Source organism: Silene latifolia, chromosome 9 (genome assembly GCF_048544455.1).
Source record: "Silene latifolia isolate original U9 population chromosome 9, ASM4854445v1, whole genome shotgun sequence".
NCBI lineage: Eukaryota > Viridiplantae > Streptophyta > Magnoliopsida > Caryophyllales > Caryophyllaceae > Silene > Silene latifolia.
In genome coordinates this window covers 5,318,176-5,334,057 of record NC_133534.1, presented here as the reverse complement: position 1 = coordinate 5,334,057, position 15,882 = coordinate 5,318,176, and the positions used below count along the sequence as shown (strand labels likewise).

The 15,882-nt window shown below is 37.4% G+C and overlaps 4 protein-coding genes across 5 annotated transcripts in view; all 4 read left to right on the top strand.

The window, feature by feature from the left end:
* The window catches only part of LOC141598832 (F-box/FBD/LRR-repeat protein At1g13570-like), a 68,796-nt gene extending 53,944 nt beyond the window's left edge, over window positions 1-14,852 (top strand). Inside the window, exons 2-4 of the mRNA XM_074418629.1 lie at window positions 13,188-14,000; window positions 14,120-14,278; window positions 14,377-14,852. Of these exons, the coding sequence (XP_074274730.1) occupies window positions 13,218-14,000; window positions 14,120-14,278; window positions 14,377-14,649 (1,215 nt within the window). The 5' untranslated portion in view covers window positions 13,188-13,217 and the 3' untranslated portion in view covers window positions 14,650-14,852. The remainder of the gene's footprint in view (window positions 1-13,187; window positions 14,001-14,119; window positions 14,279-14,376) is intronic.
* LOC141598835 (F-box/FBD/LRR-repeat protein At1g13570-like) overlaps window positions 1-15,882 on the top strand; it is a 280,794-nt gene that overhangs the window by 125,677 nt on the left and 139,235 nt on the right. The window lies entirely within an intron of this gene.
* The window catches only part of LOC141598833 (F-box/FBD/LRR-repeat protein At1g13570-like), a 55,884-nt gene that overhangs the window by 1,015 nt on the left and 38,987 nt on the right, over window positions 1-15,882 (top strand). The window contains exons 2-4 of one of the 2 annotated variants that reach the window (XM_074418634.1): window positions 4,762-5,671; window positions 5,783-5,941; window positions 6,041-6,502. The exons of the other annotated variant lie outside the window; for it this stretch is intronic. Of the exons in view, the coding sequence (XP_074274735.1) occupies window positions 4,838-5,671; window positions 5,783-5,941; window positions 6,041-6,313 (1,266 nt within the window). The 5' untranslated portion in view covers window positions 4,762-4,837 and the 3' untranslated portion in view covers window positions 6,314-6,502. Of the gene's footprint in view, window positions 1-4,761; window positions 5,672-5,782; window positions 5,942-6,040; window positions 6,503-15,882 lie in introns of those variants that run through there. 2 annotated transcript variants of the gene reach the window in all.
* Window positions 11,483-15,882, top strand: part of LOC141599542 (F-box/FBD/LRR-repeat protein At1g13570-like) — a 51,323-nt gene continuing 46,923 nt past the window's right edge. The window contains exon 1 of the mRNA XM_074419577.1: window positions 11,483-11,553. The gene's annotated coding sequence lies outside the window, so the exon portion shown is untranslated. The remainder of the gene's footprint in view (window positions 11,554-15,882) is intronic.

The following is a 15,882-nucleotide window of genomic DNA, read 5'->3' as shown; positions in this document are numbered from 1 at the left end:
GAATGTTCCGTTTATTGTGATTGACAAAATCCTTGAAAAATTGCCGATCCGCATGGCTGCACAGACAAGCGTGTTGTCAAAACAATGGAGACATGCTTGGTTGTCACTGAAGAGCCTCATCTTTAATTATGATTTCTGGAAGGAGACAAATGAGGGTGGGCGTTCTGGTTGGCGAAAAAGCAGCCAAATTATTAGCGATATACTCCTCCATCACAAAGGTTCCGTTCAGGACTTTTATCTTTTTATTCCACATGATGCAAGTAGAGCTTGTATGAATCACAGCCAATGGATATCTTTTCTTTCTAACAACGGAGTCAGAGCAATCACAATTAGAAATTGGTATACTAAAACGGATATTACTTCTTATATCTTCTGGTGCAGCGAGTTAGTAAGCCTAGAGCTCAATCGCTTCAGTTTATACCCTCCACCTACTGATTTCAGTGGTTTTCCTAATCTCAAGCACCTTGTGCTGGTGGGTATTGATTTTATTAAGCAAAACAGTTTTTCTAGTCTGATCGAAAATTGTAGAATGCTTGAAACGTTAGAACTCGTGGAGTGGAGCGGTATGGATCATATTTTAATAGATGCACCTAGTCTCCAGACCCTGGTATTAAATGGTGATTTTCAGTCTCTAGATTTCAGAAATCTTCGCAGTCTTAAAAGTATATCGGTGTGTTTGAAGACAATGCCAAAAAATCACGCAACTACTGTTGCAACAATTGATGCTGTCAATCTTCTTGCAAGTTCTTGTCAACTTCAGTACATCAAGTTTAATGGTCACTTGTTTAAGGTAAAGATGGGGTCCGAACCCGCAAAGAAAATTAGCTCTTTCCTTGTACTTTGAAGTAGATTGTATGGTTTATTTTGCTCTCGAACCTGAAATCCCTTCTGCTTGTGCATTCAAGTTCTTTCCTGCAGGTGGCATCATAAAATCTTCATCGGTCGCATTCAATCACCTCAAAGAACTTTGTCTAAGTAAACTAAGTTTGAGTGAATTTGGCGTTCTCCGTGACCTTCTGTCCATGATTGAATGCTGTCCCTACATTAAGAAGCTCGACATTTCAGTAAGTAAATCGGGTTTATATGAATTTGTTTTTAGCTTACTTGCTCATCTGTCATATATATTTTTTTTAATGAATTTATTTATTACTGCAGGTTATTTCAAGTGAAAATGTTAGACAGGACATCGTTGGCTTCAATTACAACTACAAATTGAATCACCTCCGTGAAGTCATTATTAACGGTATCACAGGATCAAGTGCGGAACTCAAATTGGTTGAATACCTTCTTGCCATTTCAACTGTCCTAGAAAAAATGTTCCTGGGGTCTGGTGATCTTGGTATTGAGTCAAAACTGAAGATGTCAAGTGCGTTGATGGGATTCCCAAGAGCATCTCCAAAAGCGCGTCTTTCATTTCTAGAAAAATAGGGTTGAAGCCAATAAACTTGCCATACTGTTATGACTGCTACCTACCGTGTTTCTTTAGGCAATTACCAGTGTCTATTGAACTTTCCCAGTAATTTGTTGGTTGTTTTGTGTTTCTTAACGAGTCTGGCTCATATGTATTCTTGATTCGTTTTTTGGTGAAGAATGTTGCAAAAGTAATTTAGTAAAGCCTCCAAGCATGTTGCAAAGCCTAGCAATTTTATAATTATCTTGATAATAATATGTATAAGGCATAGAATTGTGTAGGACATCGTAATTTTTGAACTCTTGGAGACGCAAGACGAGAATTTAAGGCGGGTTTCAGAAAGTCAGAGGTATATGACCTGAAAATCTTGGCAATGTCTGTTTCAGATGGTGAGGAAGCTTTTCTTGAGGATATTGGGTGGAAACCGATGCATAGTAGAAAAACCAACCGTCCAAGCCCGTAAAATCAAGAAATAACTCGTTTCAATAGTGACGAAACAGAGCATATGATGAATTATTCATTTACAGGGTAATAATGGAATGTTGGTGTGGCGCGATCGTTCTTGTAAACCGTAAGAATCGTTTTTTCAGTTATGAATTTAATGAGTATAGGAGTGCAGGGCGAGTTTTATACAAAACAGTCTTATATAACACCTTTTATACGAACATAGTTGTATATGAAACAGCAGAGGCGGAGCCAGGATTTTGAGTTAGGGGTAGCAAAAAAATTTTACCATACAATCTTCATAAAATGAAAACCTCCCATATTCCTTTTTCGGTTATTTATGACCCAACCCCCTGGTTTCGTCAATACCGACAAGCCTGATCACGTTTGCAAGCTTAACAAGGCCATCTATGGTCTAAAACAAGCCCCGAGAGCATGGTATATGGAACTCAAGAAATATCTCCTCACCTCAGGTTTCAAAAACTTCCTCTCGGACCCTTCGCTATTCATTTTTAACACCCCCTCCACAAGTCTTTTTGTACTTGTTTACGTTGACGATATTATCGTCACGGGACCAAACGTCAGTCAAATTCACTCGTTCATTACAAAAATTTCTACAAAATTCTCACTTAAAGACGTAGCACCTCTATCTTATTTTCTAGGAGAAAAGAAGGTTAGTTGAGGGGTGAGTGGGTCAATTTTACCTACTTGGCTACTTTACTTATGATGGGGAGTTGCTCATTATCTTCCCTCTCTTTTCCAACTCTGTCCTCTCCCTCCTTTGTAAGTTCACCTTCCCTAATTCTCTATGTCACTGTAATTAAATTTTACGTTTTATGCACATGCAATCAATCTGATTAAAGTTGCTAATTTTCCCCCCATCAACTTAATTTGGGTTTTTTTGAGGAAGATGAACCCTAATTAATTCATAACTTGATCACTCCTCAAAATCTGGGCATAACCCCTTTTATTTTACATTGATTATGCTGTGATTTGTTGCTTGATTTCATTCCCACAATTTCTTTGCCATTTTATGATGCTGTACTGTGTTTGCATAAAAATTTTAAAAAAGTAATGTGCTGTAACATGTTTTTGTTACTAGCGTGGCTGGTAGCGCCTGGTAGCGGAACTGGGATTTATAGTTAGGGGGCGAGATATGAATGGAATAAGGCGAACTAGAAAAAAAATCGAGTTTTTTTTTTACTGAAATAATCAAGTTTGTTTGGTGGGGTTTGAGGTATGCTACGAGCAGTCTGCTAGGCCCCACTTGGTTCCGCCACTGAGCATGGTTTGAATTGAAACCTTAGTTGTCTTACTCTCAGTTTAGTCCAATTGAATATGTTTTGAAATTTCTCGTCATATATTTGCTCATGTATTTGATCAAATGTAGTAATTGGATCGAGTTGGGGAGTATTACAGAATGTCTTGTATTTGAGATCAAATCACTTTGCTTCTTTTTCTCAACATTTTTACTGATTTCAAAATTTTGGTGATGAGAAATGATGGCTATGATAGCATTGACAGCAGCAATAGATTGAATTTGTTCTTTAGCTTAGAAAGCATAGGTTAATCTCAAGAATATTCATTTATCTGTTTTGTCATTTGGGTTTGGTTTGCTATGAATCAACATTTACTAGAACAATTCGATGTCCGTAATCTTAATAAAATGCTGGTAGTGCCTATTTTTGAGAAACTAGAGATTGATGGAAACAAGAAGTTTGTGTAGACCTGTCAAACGGGTCGGACAGGTCGGGTTATGGTCAGAATACGGGTCAAGAAATAATTTTTAGCGTCTTCTTTTAACGCCTTTTTTTTTTAAAGGTAAAACATATTTAAAATTAATATTTTAATCATTTTCAACGCTTACATTAACTATATTGACATAATTATTAAAATAAAGTTTTTTTAATAGTTATTTTATTATTAAATATTATAAAGTTATATAAAATTGACTTTTTAGTTGAGTTTGTAATTTTCAGTAATAAAAAAAATTATTTTCTAATTTTTTTCAAATATAATATATAAATATTAATATTTTAATAAAATTCATGATTTATCTTTGGTCGACCCGTTCGGGTCAGGTCTCGACCCTAAAATAACGGGTCATTTCGGGTTCGGGTTAAACGGGTCGCGAGTCGAAAAAACCGGGTTTGTAACCCTAAGAAAAACAAGTCGGGTTTTCGGGTCGGGTCGAGTTTTGACAGGTCTAAGTATGTGTCATTGTGTCTGGACATCTTCCTTGTAATACTCTGTATCTTCTTTGGTTAATTCCAACTCTGTGTAAATTTGACATGTATATGTAAACTGTAGATTGCATGATTTCTTTGATCCGTGTTTAGCTGGCGCGTACTTGTTATTGACTTATTGTTTTAATTGGTCAGTTGGCCCGAATGATGAGTAGGTTGTTCCTACGCTGCCCCCATTCTATCCGACCCAACCCAGGAACCTTACCCATGAGGTTCCAACATTATTATTCATGTCTTTATGAATATTCTTTGTCCAGGAGAAGGAGGAGCAGTGTTCTGGGTCGAAATATGCTTTGTGTTTAGGGTGTTGGTACAAAATTCATCCCCAAGACCCCAAGTACAATCCTAAGCGTGAAGAACTAAACTTGTATTCGTGTATAGTAGTCCACACCTTGTTATAGGTCTTCGCAAAACATGGGGGATTTTTTCAGCAACAATTAGGATTTTATCAATGCATGGACCTTCTCGCTAGTCCCCCTTACTTCCGCAACTGATCTGCATCTTTGTTAATCTAACTCTCAAAATAATAGATTGCATGCCTTTTTTTTTTCTTTAACAACATTTATACTAATTTAGGTCTCGTTACTATTAATGATTACGGAGTAATTACTAGGGTAGCATTCTTAGGAACGATGAATTGACAATATGCTTTGTGTTTAGGGTATTGGCTCAAAATTCATCTCAAAGCAAACTGTGAAGAGTGAAGAAGTCAACTTTTCTCCTTTTATAGCAGTCCATGGCTTGTTCCAAGTCTTCTAAAAAAATGAGGGATTTTTTCGAAAATGCTCCGGATCTTGTGATTGACAAAATAGTTGAAAACTTGCCAATTCGCATAGCTGCACAGACAAGCGTGTTGTCCAAAAAATGGAGACATGCTTGGTTATCACTACAGCGTCTCATCTTTGACTCTGATTTCCAAAAACAGCAAGAAAATAAGGATGGAAGTTGTGATTGGCGAAAAAGCAGCCGTATTATTAGCAGGATACTACTCCATCACAATGGTCCCATTCGTATATTTGATCTTTATGTTCCAGATGATGCAGATGAGGATCATATGAATCTCAGACAATGGATATCTTTTCTATCTAAAAACGGAGTCCAAATGATAACAGTTATTCATTGGGATTCTAAAACGTATATTCCTTCAAATATCTTCTGGTGCAGCGAGTTAGTGTACCTAGAACTAGCCTACTGCACTTTAAATCCTCCGCCTACTTGTTTTCATGGGTTTCCTAAACTTAAGCACCTTGAGCTGCTGAGTGTTAAGTTTACTAAGCAAAACATTTGTTGTAGTTTGATTGAGAATTGTAGAATGCTGGTAACGTTAAAACTAGGGGACGTGGTTGGTATGGATCATGTTGTAATAGATGCACCTAGTCTCCAAACCTTGATATTTATAGGCAAATTTGATTCTCTAGCATTCAGAAATGTTTGCAGTCTTAAAAGCATATCAATGTGCTTACGGAAAATGCCGGAGAAACTCGCAACCGTTGCGGCAGTTGATGCTGTAAATCTTCTTGCGAGTTCTTGTCAACTTCAGTACATCCATTTTGATGGTTACTGGTGTAAGGTAATTATGCGTGCGAGTGCAAACTACTATTTTACTTTGAAAAGTAGATTCATTTATTTTGATGTTTATTTTGCTCTCTAACCTAAACTCCCTTCTGCTTGTGCATGTAAGTTCTTGGCTGCAGGTGGCATCAAAATATCTTCATCGGTCACATTCAACCACCTAAACGAATTTCGTCTAAGTTACCTAAATTTGAGTGATGTCGGTGTTTTCAGCTACCTTTTGTCAATGATTGAATGTTGTCCGTATATTAAGAAGCTCAACATTTCAGTAAGTAAATCGGGTTGATATGAATTCGTTTTCATCTTATTCGCACATCTGTCATATATTTATTTGATTTGTCTTACATGAATTTACTTATTATTGCAGGTTATTTCAGGTGAAAATGTTGGCGAGGACGTAGTTGATTTCAATTACAACCACAAATTGGATCACCTCCGTGAGGTCAATATTAAGGGCATCACAGGATCAAGTGCGGAACTTAAATTGGTGGAATACCTTCTTGCCATTTCAATTGTCCTCGAAAATCTGTTCTTTAAGCCTGGTGAACTTGGTATTGAGTCAGAACGAAAGATGTCAAGAGCGCTGATGGGGTTCCCAAGAGCATCTCCAAAAGCGCGTCTTTTATTTGTAGAAAATTAGTTACGAAGCCCATGTTGCTTTACTACACTGCTGTGACCGCTACCTACTGTACTTCTTTAGGCCATTAGCTCTGTCTTTTGTACATTAGCTGGCTGCTTAATTTTCCCAGTATTTTGTTGGTTGTTTTGTGTATCTTACCGAGTCTGGCTCATACGTATCAATCATGTGTTTGCAAGAATGATGTCAAGCGTAGGATCCCTGACGTCCCATTAAGTGTCCCCGACTCATGAATCTAGTAAGAAAACCAGAGCGTCCACGTGAAATCAATGCCTACCCTTAACCTAAACCTTTTTGTACCAAAAAAAAAAAATATATGAAAAAAGACATACTCCGTTGAGTAAAAAACGTACTGGCAAAAATATACACCCGAGTTTTTATTGGATGCAATAATGTTGGGTTAATCTCCCATCCCCAAAATTTCCAAGTCACAAGTTGGAATTACCGAGGTGTAATTTAGAAGGTTTCAATGTACTTGGAAATGGTGGAAACATTATAGAAGGGTCTTGGTACAATGTACAATAGTCATGGAGAATTGTTGCGTTGACAACACTTACGAAAGACCGTGAATTATGAAGGCAATGGTTAGTATAAATGAGAGCATTATTTGAGAGATAAAATAGTGTTCAACATCCGAAAGAGAGTAAGATTGTTACAAATTGAGTGAGGAAGTGAGTTAGTGGCGATACTTCTTGTGATTGTACTCTAAACGAATCTGTATCCCTTTATATTAGTCCATGGCTTGTTCCAAGTGTTCTAAAAACACGGTGGATTTTTTTGGCAATGTCCCAGATATTGTGATTGACAAAATCCTAGAAAAGTTGCCGATTCGCATGGCTGCACAAACAAGTGTGTTGTCCAAACAATGGAGACATGCTTGGTTATCACTAAAGATCCTTTCCTTTGACAGTGATTTTTGTAAACATTCTGATTGGCAAAAATGCAGCCGAATTATTAGTAACATTCTCCTCTATCACAACGGTCCCGTTCAGGTCTTTGATCTTTATATTCCGTTTAATATATCTGAGGATCATATGAGTCACAGCCAATGGATATCTTTTCTATCTAAAAATGGAGTCAGAGACTTATTCATTCGAAATCAGTATCCGTCTTCTAGAATGGATATTACTTCTTACATCTTCCAGTGCAAAGAGATAGAAGACCTAAAGCTTCGTGGCTGGAATTTATATTCTCCCCCTACTGATTTCAGTGGTTTTCCTAATCTCAGGAATCTTGAGTTGTCCCTTGTTCGCTTTAAAAAACCAAACGTTTTCCGTAGTTTGATTGAAAATTGTAAAATGCTGGAAACATTAAAACTTTTTATGTGTTATGGTATGGATTTTTTTGCCGTAGATTTGCCTAGTCTCCAAACCTTGACATTGAGCGGCGATTTTCTGTCTTTAGCTTTCAGAAATTGTGCAAGTCTTAAAAGCATATCATTGTTCTCTTTGAGGACAACGACAATGACGAAGAAGCTCCTTGTTGTTGGAAGAATTGATGCTGCCAATCTTCAGTACATCAATTTTAATGGTCTCTTGTGCAGGGTAATGATGTTTGCGATTGCAAAAAAAAACAACTGCTTTTCTTTTACTTTGAGAAGTAGATTATATAGTTTATTTTAATTTGCTATCCAACCTGAAGTCCCTTTTGCTTTGCTTGTGCATGTAAGTTCTTGGCTGCATGTGGCATCAAAAAATCTTCATCGGTCACATTCAACCACCTCAACGAACTTTGTCTAAGTAATGTAAGTTTGAGTGAATTTGGTGTTTTCCGAGACCTTCATTTCATGCTGGAACGTTGTCCCTACATTAAGAAGCTGGACATTTCAGTAAGTAAATTCGATTGTATAACTTTTTCTGAACTTGTGCATCTGTCATATACTTATTTTGTTTCTTACATGAATTTACTTGATTACTGCAGGTTACTTCAGGTAAAAATGTTGGCCAGCATATTGTTAACTTCAATTACAACCACAAATTGGATCACCTTCATGAGGTCAGTATTCAGGGTATCACAGGATCAAGTGTGGAGCTCAAATTGGTTGAATACCTGCTTGCCATTTCAACTGTCCTTGAAAAAATGTTCCTCAGGTCTGGTGAACTTGGTATTGAGTCAAAACTGAAGATGTCAAGTGCGCTGATGGGGTTCCCAAGAGCATCTCCAAAAGCGCGTCTTTCATTTCTAGACAATTAGGTACGAGGCCAACCTTGTCTGCTACACTGCTGTGACTGCTACCTACTCTGCTTCTTTAGGCCATTAGCTGCGTCTTTTATTTTCCCAGTATTTTGTTGGTCACTTTTTATTTCTTAACGAGTCTGCCTCGCCTCATATGTATTCTTGGTTCCTTGGCAAGAATGATACGCTCTTAGACAATCATTAAGACACCTGAAACTGTTTTTTTTTCTCGCTGGCTTATTGATTACTGTAGTTAGTACAAATGCTGTAAGTCTCTCTTAAGATGAGAACGGATCAAATATGCACCGACTTACAATAAAGCCGTTGGTACAATTCAGATCTTTTTCCAATAGAGTCAACAATGATGGCTTTTCTGATTTTTGAAGTGTCCCTCCGACTTGCAATCATATTTAGAGTTGCCATTTTTGTGCTTAGGTACTGTACTATAGATGCTGACTAAAGAAGACTTTGAATATACGTACCAAAAAAAAAAAAAAAAAAAAAAGAAGACTTTGAATATGTTTCAGAAATATGTACTTTTGTTCTAACTTTAAATGCATGAAATCTTTGTCAGCTCTCCAGTATGACACAAATTGAATGAAATCTTTGTCAGCTCTAATAGAGTACAATGCTATATCTGGTATAAAGTTAGAACACAAAATGCTCTTGTAGATTTCCAATGATTGTATGCCCTTTTATCCTCGTTAAACTCTTGGAGAGTAGGCACTAATGGAAGTGCATTTGTTGTCCAAGCCCCCATTTTTTACCGAGTAGATCATCTGTCCCATTTCATGTCTCATCTTGTGTCACATTATTTTTCCTAATGACACATTAGCACTTTAAGATATAATATTACCATTTTTATTATTTCAAGTGTGATGTATCAAGATCTGAAGAATATGGGACATAAGAATGGGACAGGTGATCTCTACTGCATTTTTTACTTGCATTGTTTTCGTTTTAGGAAAATACTTGTGTCCTTCGAGAAGACGTCCTCCTTATACTCAAAGGAGGAGGACCAAAATGGACATGGGGAGGAACAGAGAATAGTCATCTTCCTTTAAATGTAAGGAGGACATTCTACCGAAAGACATAAGTATTTCTCTTCGTTTTATTGTACTATGGAAGTCTCGGAGATAGCTTCTCTAACTTTGAATCTTGCTTTCCTAATTTTAATGAAGGACCGAATTAACTGGGTGAGAGTGGTGGCTCTGGGTGTGGATTATTATCCATAAATAAATAACCAGATAATAGTTGACTTGAAATGTCGCGGACCTGAACGGACTGGCATTACCCGATCCGATCCAAACTCGGAAAAAGGTGAAAAAATGTGTGGAATTTAGTAAAATTGTGTGCGGAATTTAACAAGTTTATTTTTAAGTTGTTTTCCACTGCCGAGTACTCTTCTAAACGAGATATTTTTGTTGTGTAAAAAAAAAAGCCATAATAATCCCATAGCGAGAATACGTTATTAACATATTCCTAACCCAAACGTATCCTTACTACACCCATCTATAGTTCACGGACGAGAGATGATCTCTATTGGTTGCATAATAGTGTTGGGGAGTATAGTGTGAAAAGTGGTTATTGGATTCTATTTGGTGAGTTTAAGGAACGAAGGGGCTCGAACAAGGACAAGCTAAAGCTTAATGATGACGGAAGGGATTTTTGTAAACGGAAACTATGGCGGCTTCCGGGGCCGCAAACGTGTAAAGTTCTGATTTGGCGGATCATTATTAATTCTCTTTCAGTTGGAAGCAATTTTGCATGGCGTAATATTGGGGTTGATCCAGAGTGTAAATTTTGCGCGAATGACGGTATGGTTATGAAAACGATAGAGCATTTATTTCGTGACAGTCCTGTGTCACGGAAGTTGTGAGCTTGTTCAGAGATTGGCATTCGTACTAACTATGGGTCTAACTTGAGCATTGAGAAATGGCTCATTGATTGGATTTCCTATTTGGGAAAGCTTGAGGCAGCGGATGTTCGGTTGGTCCGGTTCCTGGCAACGTTTTGGTGTTTATGGAGTGTCCGAAATTGTATTCTCTTTCACGGGATAGCCTTTCACCCAATAATATTTTTCAATCTTTGGTCGCAAGTGGTGGGGACGGTCGATCAGGCTTTGGATGTGGTTAAAAAAGGTAAAGAAGGCATCACGAAGGCTGATTTTGTGGTGAAAGATGAACGACTCCTTTGGGTTCGCGAAAGTAAACCGGTATGTGTCTTGGGGACCATCAATTCTTGTGATTGTCTAAGAATTATGGTCGATGCAGGTTGGAAATCTATGGATAATGCGGGTATTGGGTGGGCCGTCTTCTCAAGAAACTAGGGAAAATATCTTCTCGGCAAGGAAAAGTGTTAGGGCTGAGTCGGCTTTGCAGCGCAGAAGGGGATAAGAGAGGTTCTTTTATGGGCTGTGGAACAGGGGCTTCGTCATTTGGAGATCTCCTTGGTGCCTTTCTCTTGTTTGTCATCTTGTCGGGCTTGAACGACCACATCATCTCGTTACTGTTATTCTCGACGACCACATCCTTTCATTGTTTAGTTTTTAGTTTTATTCCTAGGTCTTTTAATAATGTGGCTCATAGTCTTGCTTGTGAATCTATGACTAGTTTGATGTACTTTTCTTTACGGCTGGCAAAAAAAAAAACCCAAATCATGAATTCATGACATATATGTAATTTTTTTTATAAAAAAATGGCATAAGCTCATAGCGTCAATACGTTATTAATATAATTGTAACCCAAATCATGAATTCATGACAAACTATATGTAGACTTGACAAAATTGACCCGGTCTGACACCCAAACTCAAGATCCGACTTTAGCCAAACCTAATTGACCTGAGAAAATAGCACCCGACCCGAATGTTTATTATTACAAACTGATTATTATCCATAAATAAACTAGATAATGGTTGACTCGAAATGTCCCAAACAGCCCAATCCAATCCAATCCAATCCAACCCAAACCATTTTGCCAAGTCTTTATAGTGATTTTCAAGGGGAAGAGTTGCCCATTTTGAGCAATATCTTCACTCTCATTTTCAACTCAAGTTCTCCCTTCTTTGTAAGTTCAACCTCTCTGCATTTTGCATTTACATTTTAGTATTATGTTTTAGGAAGATGAACCCTAATTAATTCATAACTTGATCACTCCTCAAAATTAACTTAATTAAATTTTACATTTACTTTCTCTCTTATCTTATTTTAGAACTATGTTTACATTTTATGTACATGCAATCTGATAATTGTTGCTAATTTATCCCTCATAAACTTAATCTGGGTTTTTGAGGAAGATGAACCCTAATTAATTCGTTACTTGATCACTCCTCAAAATCCGGATAAAACCCACTTTATTTTATTATCTTGATTATGCTGTCGTTTGTTTTTTTTATTTCACTCCTACAATTTCTAGGCCAATGTATGTTGCTGCACTGTGCTTGTTTTGTTCCTAGCATGTCCGTTAGGGAAACCGGGATTTATGGTTAGGCGCAAGCTATGAATGAAATAAGGCGTACTAAAAAAAAATCGAAATTTTAATTAAAACTCGGAAAAAAATCAATTTTTTTTGGTGGGTTGGGGGATGCTACTAGTAGGCTGCTAGGCCAAGTTCGTTCCACCACTGAGCATAATTTGGTTCAATTTAATACGTTTTTCAAATTTCCCGTCGTATTTGGTCGAATGTAGTAATTGGATCGAGTTGGAGAGAGTACTGAATGACTTATATAGTTGTATTTGAGATCGAAGCACACTTTTGCTAGTGGAAGTCTCTTGCAGTAGATTTCTGGTGATGAGTTATGATTGCTATGACTACAAGATTGTCGCCATTTTTACGAGTTAGCTTAGAAAGCACGGGCTAATCTCAAGAATATTCATTTATCTGCTTCATCATTTGGGTTTGGTTTGCTATGAAACAACCTTTACTAGAACAAGAACAAATCGATGTCCTGAATCTAATAAAATGCTGGTAGTAGACTGTATATTGCCATGTATATGTAGACTGTATATTGCCTGATTTCTTTGATCCGTGTTTAGCTGGCATGTATTTGTTATGGACTTATTGTTTTAATTTGTCAGTTGGCCCGAATAATGAGTAGGTAGTTCCCTCGCTGCCCCCCTTTCTATCCGACACAACCCAGGAACCTCATCAACCTTATCCATAAGTTTCCAACATTATTCATGTATTTATGAATATTCTTTGTCCAGGAGAAGGAGAAGCAGTGTCCTGGGTCGAAATATGCTTTTTGTTTAGGGTGTCGGTACAAAATTCATCCCCATCTACACTCTGAAACGTGAAGAACTTAACTTGTATCCCTTTATTGTAGTCCATGCCTTTTTCTCTGTCTTCGCAAAACATGGTGGATTTTTTCAGCAACAATTAGGATTTTATCAATGCATGGACCTTACCGCTAGTCCCCTTACTTCTACAACTGATCTGCATGTTTGTTAATCAAACTCTCAAAATAATAGATTGCATGCCTTTTTTGTCTTCAGCAACATTTATACTAATTTAGTTTTGCTTGTGGAAGTCACTTTCAGTGGAGTTCTGGTTACTATTAATGATTTCGGAGTAATTACTATGGTAGCATTCTTAGGAACAATGAATTGATGATATGCTTTGTGTTTAGGGTATTTGCTCAAAATTCATCTCAAAACACACTTTGAATAGTGAAGAACTCAACTTTTCTCCTTTTATTGCAGTCCATCGCTTGTTCCAAGTCTTCCAAAAGAATGAAGGATTTTTTCGAAAATGCTCCGGATCTTGTGATTGACAAAATCCTTGAAAACTTGCCGATTCGCATGGCTGCACAGACAAGCGTGTTGTCCAAACAATGGAGACGTGCTTGGTTATCACTAAAGGTCCTATCCTTTGACAAAAATTTCTGGAAGGAGCAAAAAAATTCTGATTGGCAAAAATGCAGCCGAATTATTAGTAACATTCTCCTCTATCACGATGGTCTCGTTCATAAATTTGATCTTAGTATTCCGTTTGATACATCTAGGGATCGTATGAGTCACAGCCAATGGATATCTTTTCTATCTAAAAATGGAGTCAGAGAGATCTTAATTTCAAAGCCGTTTTCTAGAATGGATATTACTTCTTACATCTTCCGTTGCGGCGAGATAGTACGCCTAAGGCTTATAGGCTGCAGTTTAAATCATCCACCTACTGATTTCAGTGGTTTTCCTAATCTCAAGCACCTTGAGCTGATAGGTGTCCACTTCAACAAACCAAACGTTTTCCGTAGATTGATTGAAAATTGTAAAGTTCTGCAAACGTTACACTTTTTCAGTTGTTTTGGTATGGATCATGTTGTGGTAGATTTGCCTTGTCTCCAATCCTTGATATTGATCGGTGAACTTGAGTCTCTAGCTTTCAGAAATATCCGCAGTCTTAAAAGCATATCACTTTACTCTTTCGAGTCCTTGACTGTGGAAACATTTGATGCTGTCAATCTTCTTGCAAATTCTTGTCAACTTCAGTCCATCACATTTGATGGTCACTTGTTTAAGGTAATGAGGTGTGCGAGTGCTAAAAACACTGCTGCTTTTCTTTTACTTTGAGAAGTAGATTATATAGTTTATTTTAATTTGCTCTCCAACCTGAAGTCCCTTCTGCTTGTGCATGTAAGTTATTTGTTGCAGGTGGTATCAAAAGATCTTCATCGGTCACATTCAACCACCTAAACGAACTTTGTCTAAGAAGTTTAAGTCTCGGTGAATTTGGTGTTCTCCGTGACCTTCTGTCCATGATTGAATGTTGTCCCTACATTATGAAGCTCGACATTTCAGTAAGTAAATAGGGTTTATACGAATTTCTTTTTAGTTTACTTGCACATCTGTCGTATATTTTATTGTTTTTCTTACATGAATCTACTTATTTCTACAGGTAACTGTACGTGAAAATGTTGGTCAGGACATCGTTGAATTCAACTACAACTACAAATTGGATCACCTCCGTGAGGTCATTATTTCGGGTATCACAGGATCAAGTGCGGAACTCAAATTGGTTGAATACCTGCTTGCCATTTCAACTGTCCTAGAAAATCTGTTCCTAAAGTCTGGTGAACTTGGTATTGAGTCAAAACTGACGATGTCAAGTGTGTTGATGGGGTTCCCAAGAGCATCTCCAAAAGCGCGTCTTTCATTTCTAGCGAATTAGGTACGAGGCCAACCTTGTCCGCTACACTGCCGTGACTGCTACCTACCGTGCTTCTTTAGGCCATTAGCTGCGTCTTTTATTTTCCTAGTATTTTGTTGGTCACTTTTTATTTCTTAACGAGTCTGCCTCATATGTATTCTTGGTTCGTTTGCAAGAATGATACGCTCTTAGACAATCATTGAGACACCCGAAACTGTTTTTTTTTTCGCAGGCGTATTGATTAGTGTAATTAGTACAAATGCTCTAAGTCTCTCTTAAGATGAGAACGGATCAAATATGCTCCGACTTACAATAAAGCCATTAGTACAATTCAGATATTTTTCCGATAGCGTCAACAATGATGGCTTTCCTGATTTTTGAAGGGTCACTCCTACTTGCAATTATTTTTAGAATTGCCATTTTTGTGTTTAAGAAGATTTTGAAGGTGTTTGAGAAATATGTACTTTTGTTCTAACTTTAAATGCATGAAATCTTTAATTTGTCAGCTCTCCTGTATAACACAAATTGAATGAAATCTTTGTCAGCTCTAATAGAGTACAATGCTATATTTGGTATAAAGTTAGAAATTGCTCTTGTAGATTTCCAATGATTGTATGCCCTTTTATCCTCATTAAACTCTTGGAGAGTAGGCAACTTGGAAGTGCATTTGTTGTCCTTGCCCCATTTTTTACAGAGCAAATCTTCTGCTTCGTGTCCCATCTTGTGTCCCATTATTTCTCCTAATGACAGTTGACACATTAGCACTTTAAGATATACATTTTTGTTATTTCAAGTGTGATGTGTCAAGATCTGAAAGGTATGAAACATAAGAATGGAACAGGTGATCTCTACTGCATTTTTTACTTGCACTGTTTTCGTTTTAGGAAAATACTTGTGTCTTTCGAGAGAACGCCCTCCTTATACTCAAAGGAGGAGGATCAAAATGGACATGAGGAGGAACATAGAATGGTCCTCCTCCTTCAAGTGTAAGGAGGACATTCTTCCAATGGACATAAGTATTTCTCTTCGTTTTATTGGGCCTTGGGAGTCTTGAAGATAGCTTCTCTAACTTTGAATCTTGCTTTTCTAAATTTAATGAGCAATCGAATTAACTGGGTAAGAGTGGTGGTACTGGCTGTGGATTATTATCCATAAATAACTAGATAATAGTTGACTTGAAATGCCCCGGACCTGAACGAACTGGCATTACCCGATCCGATCCAAACTCAGGAAAAAGTGAAAAAGTGAAAAAAT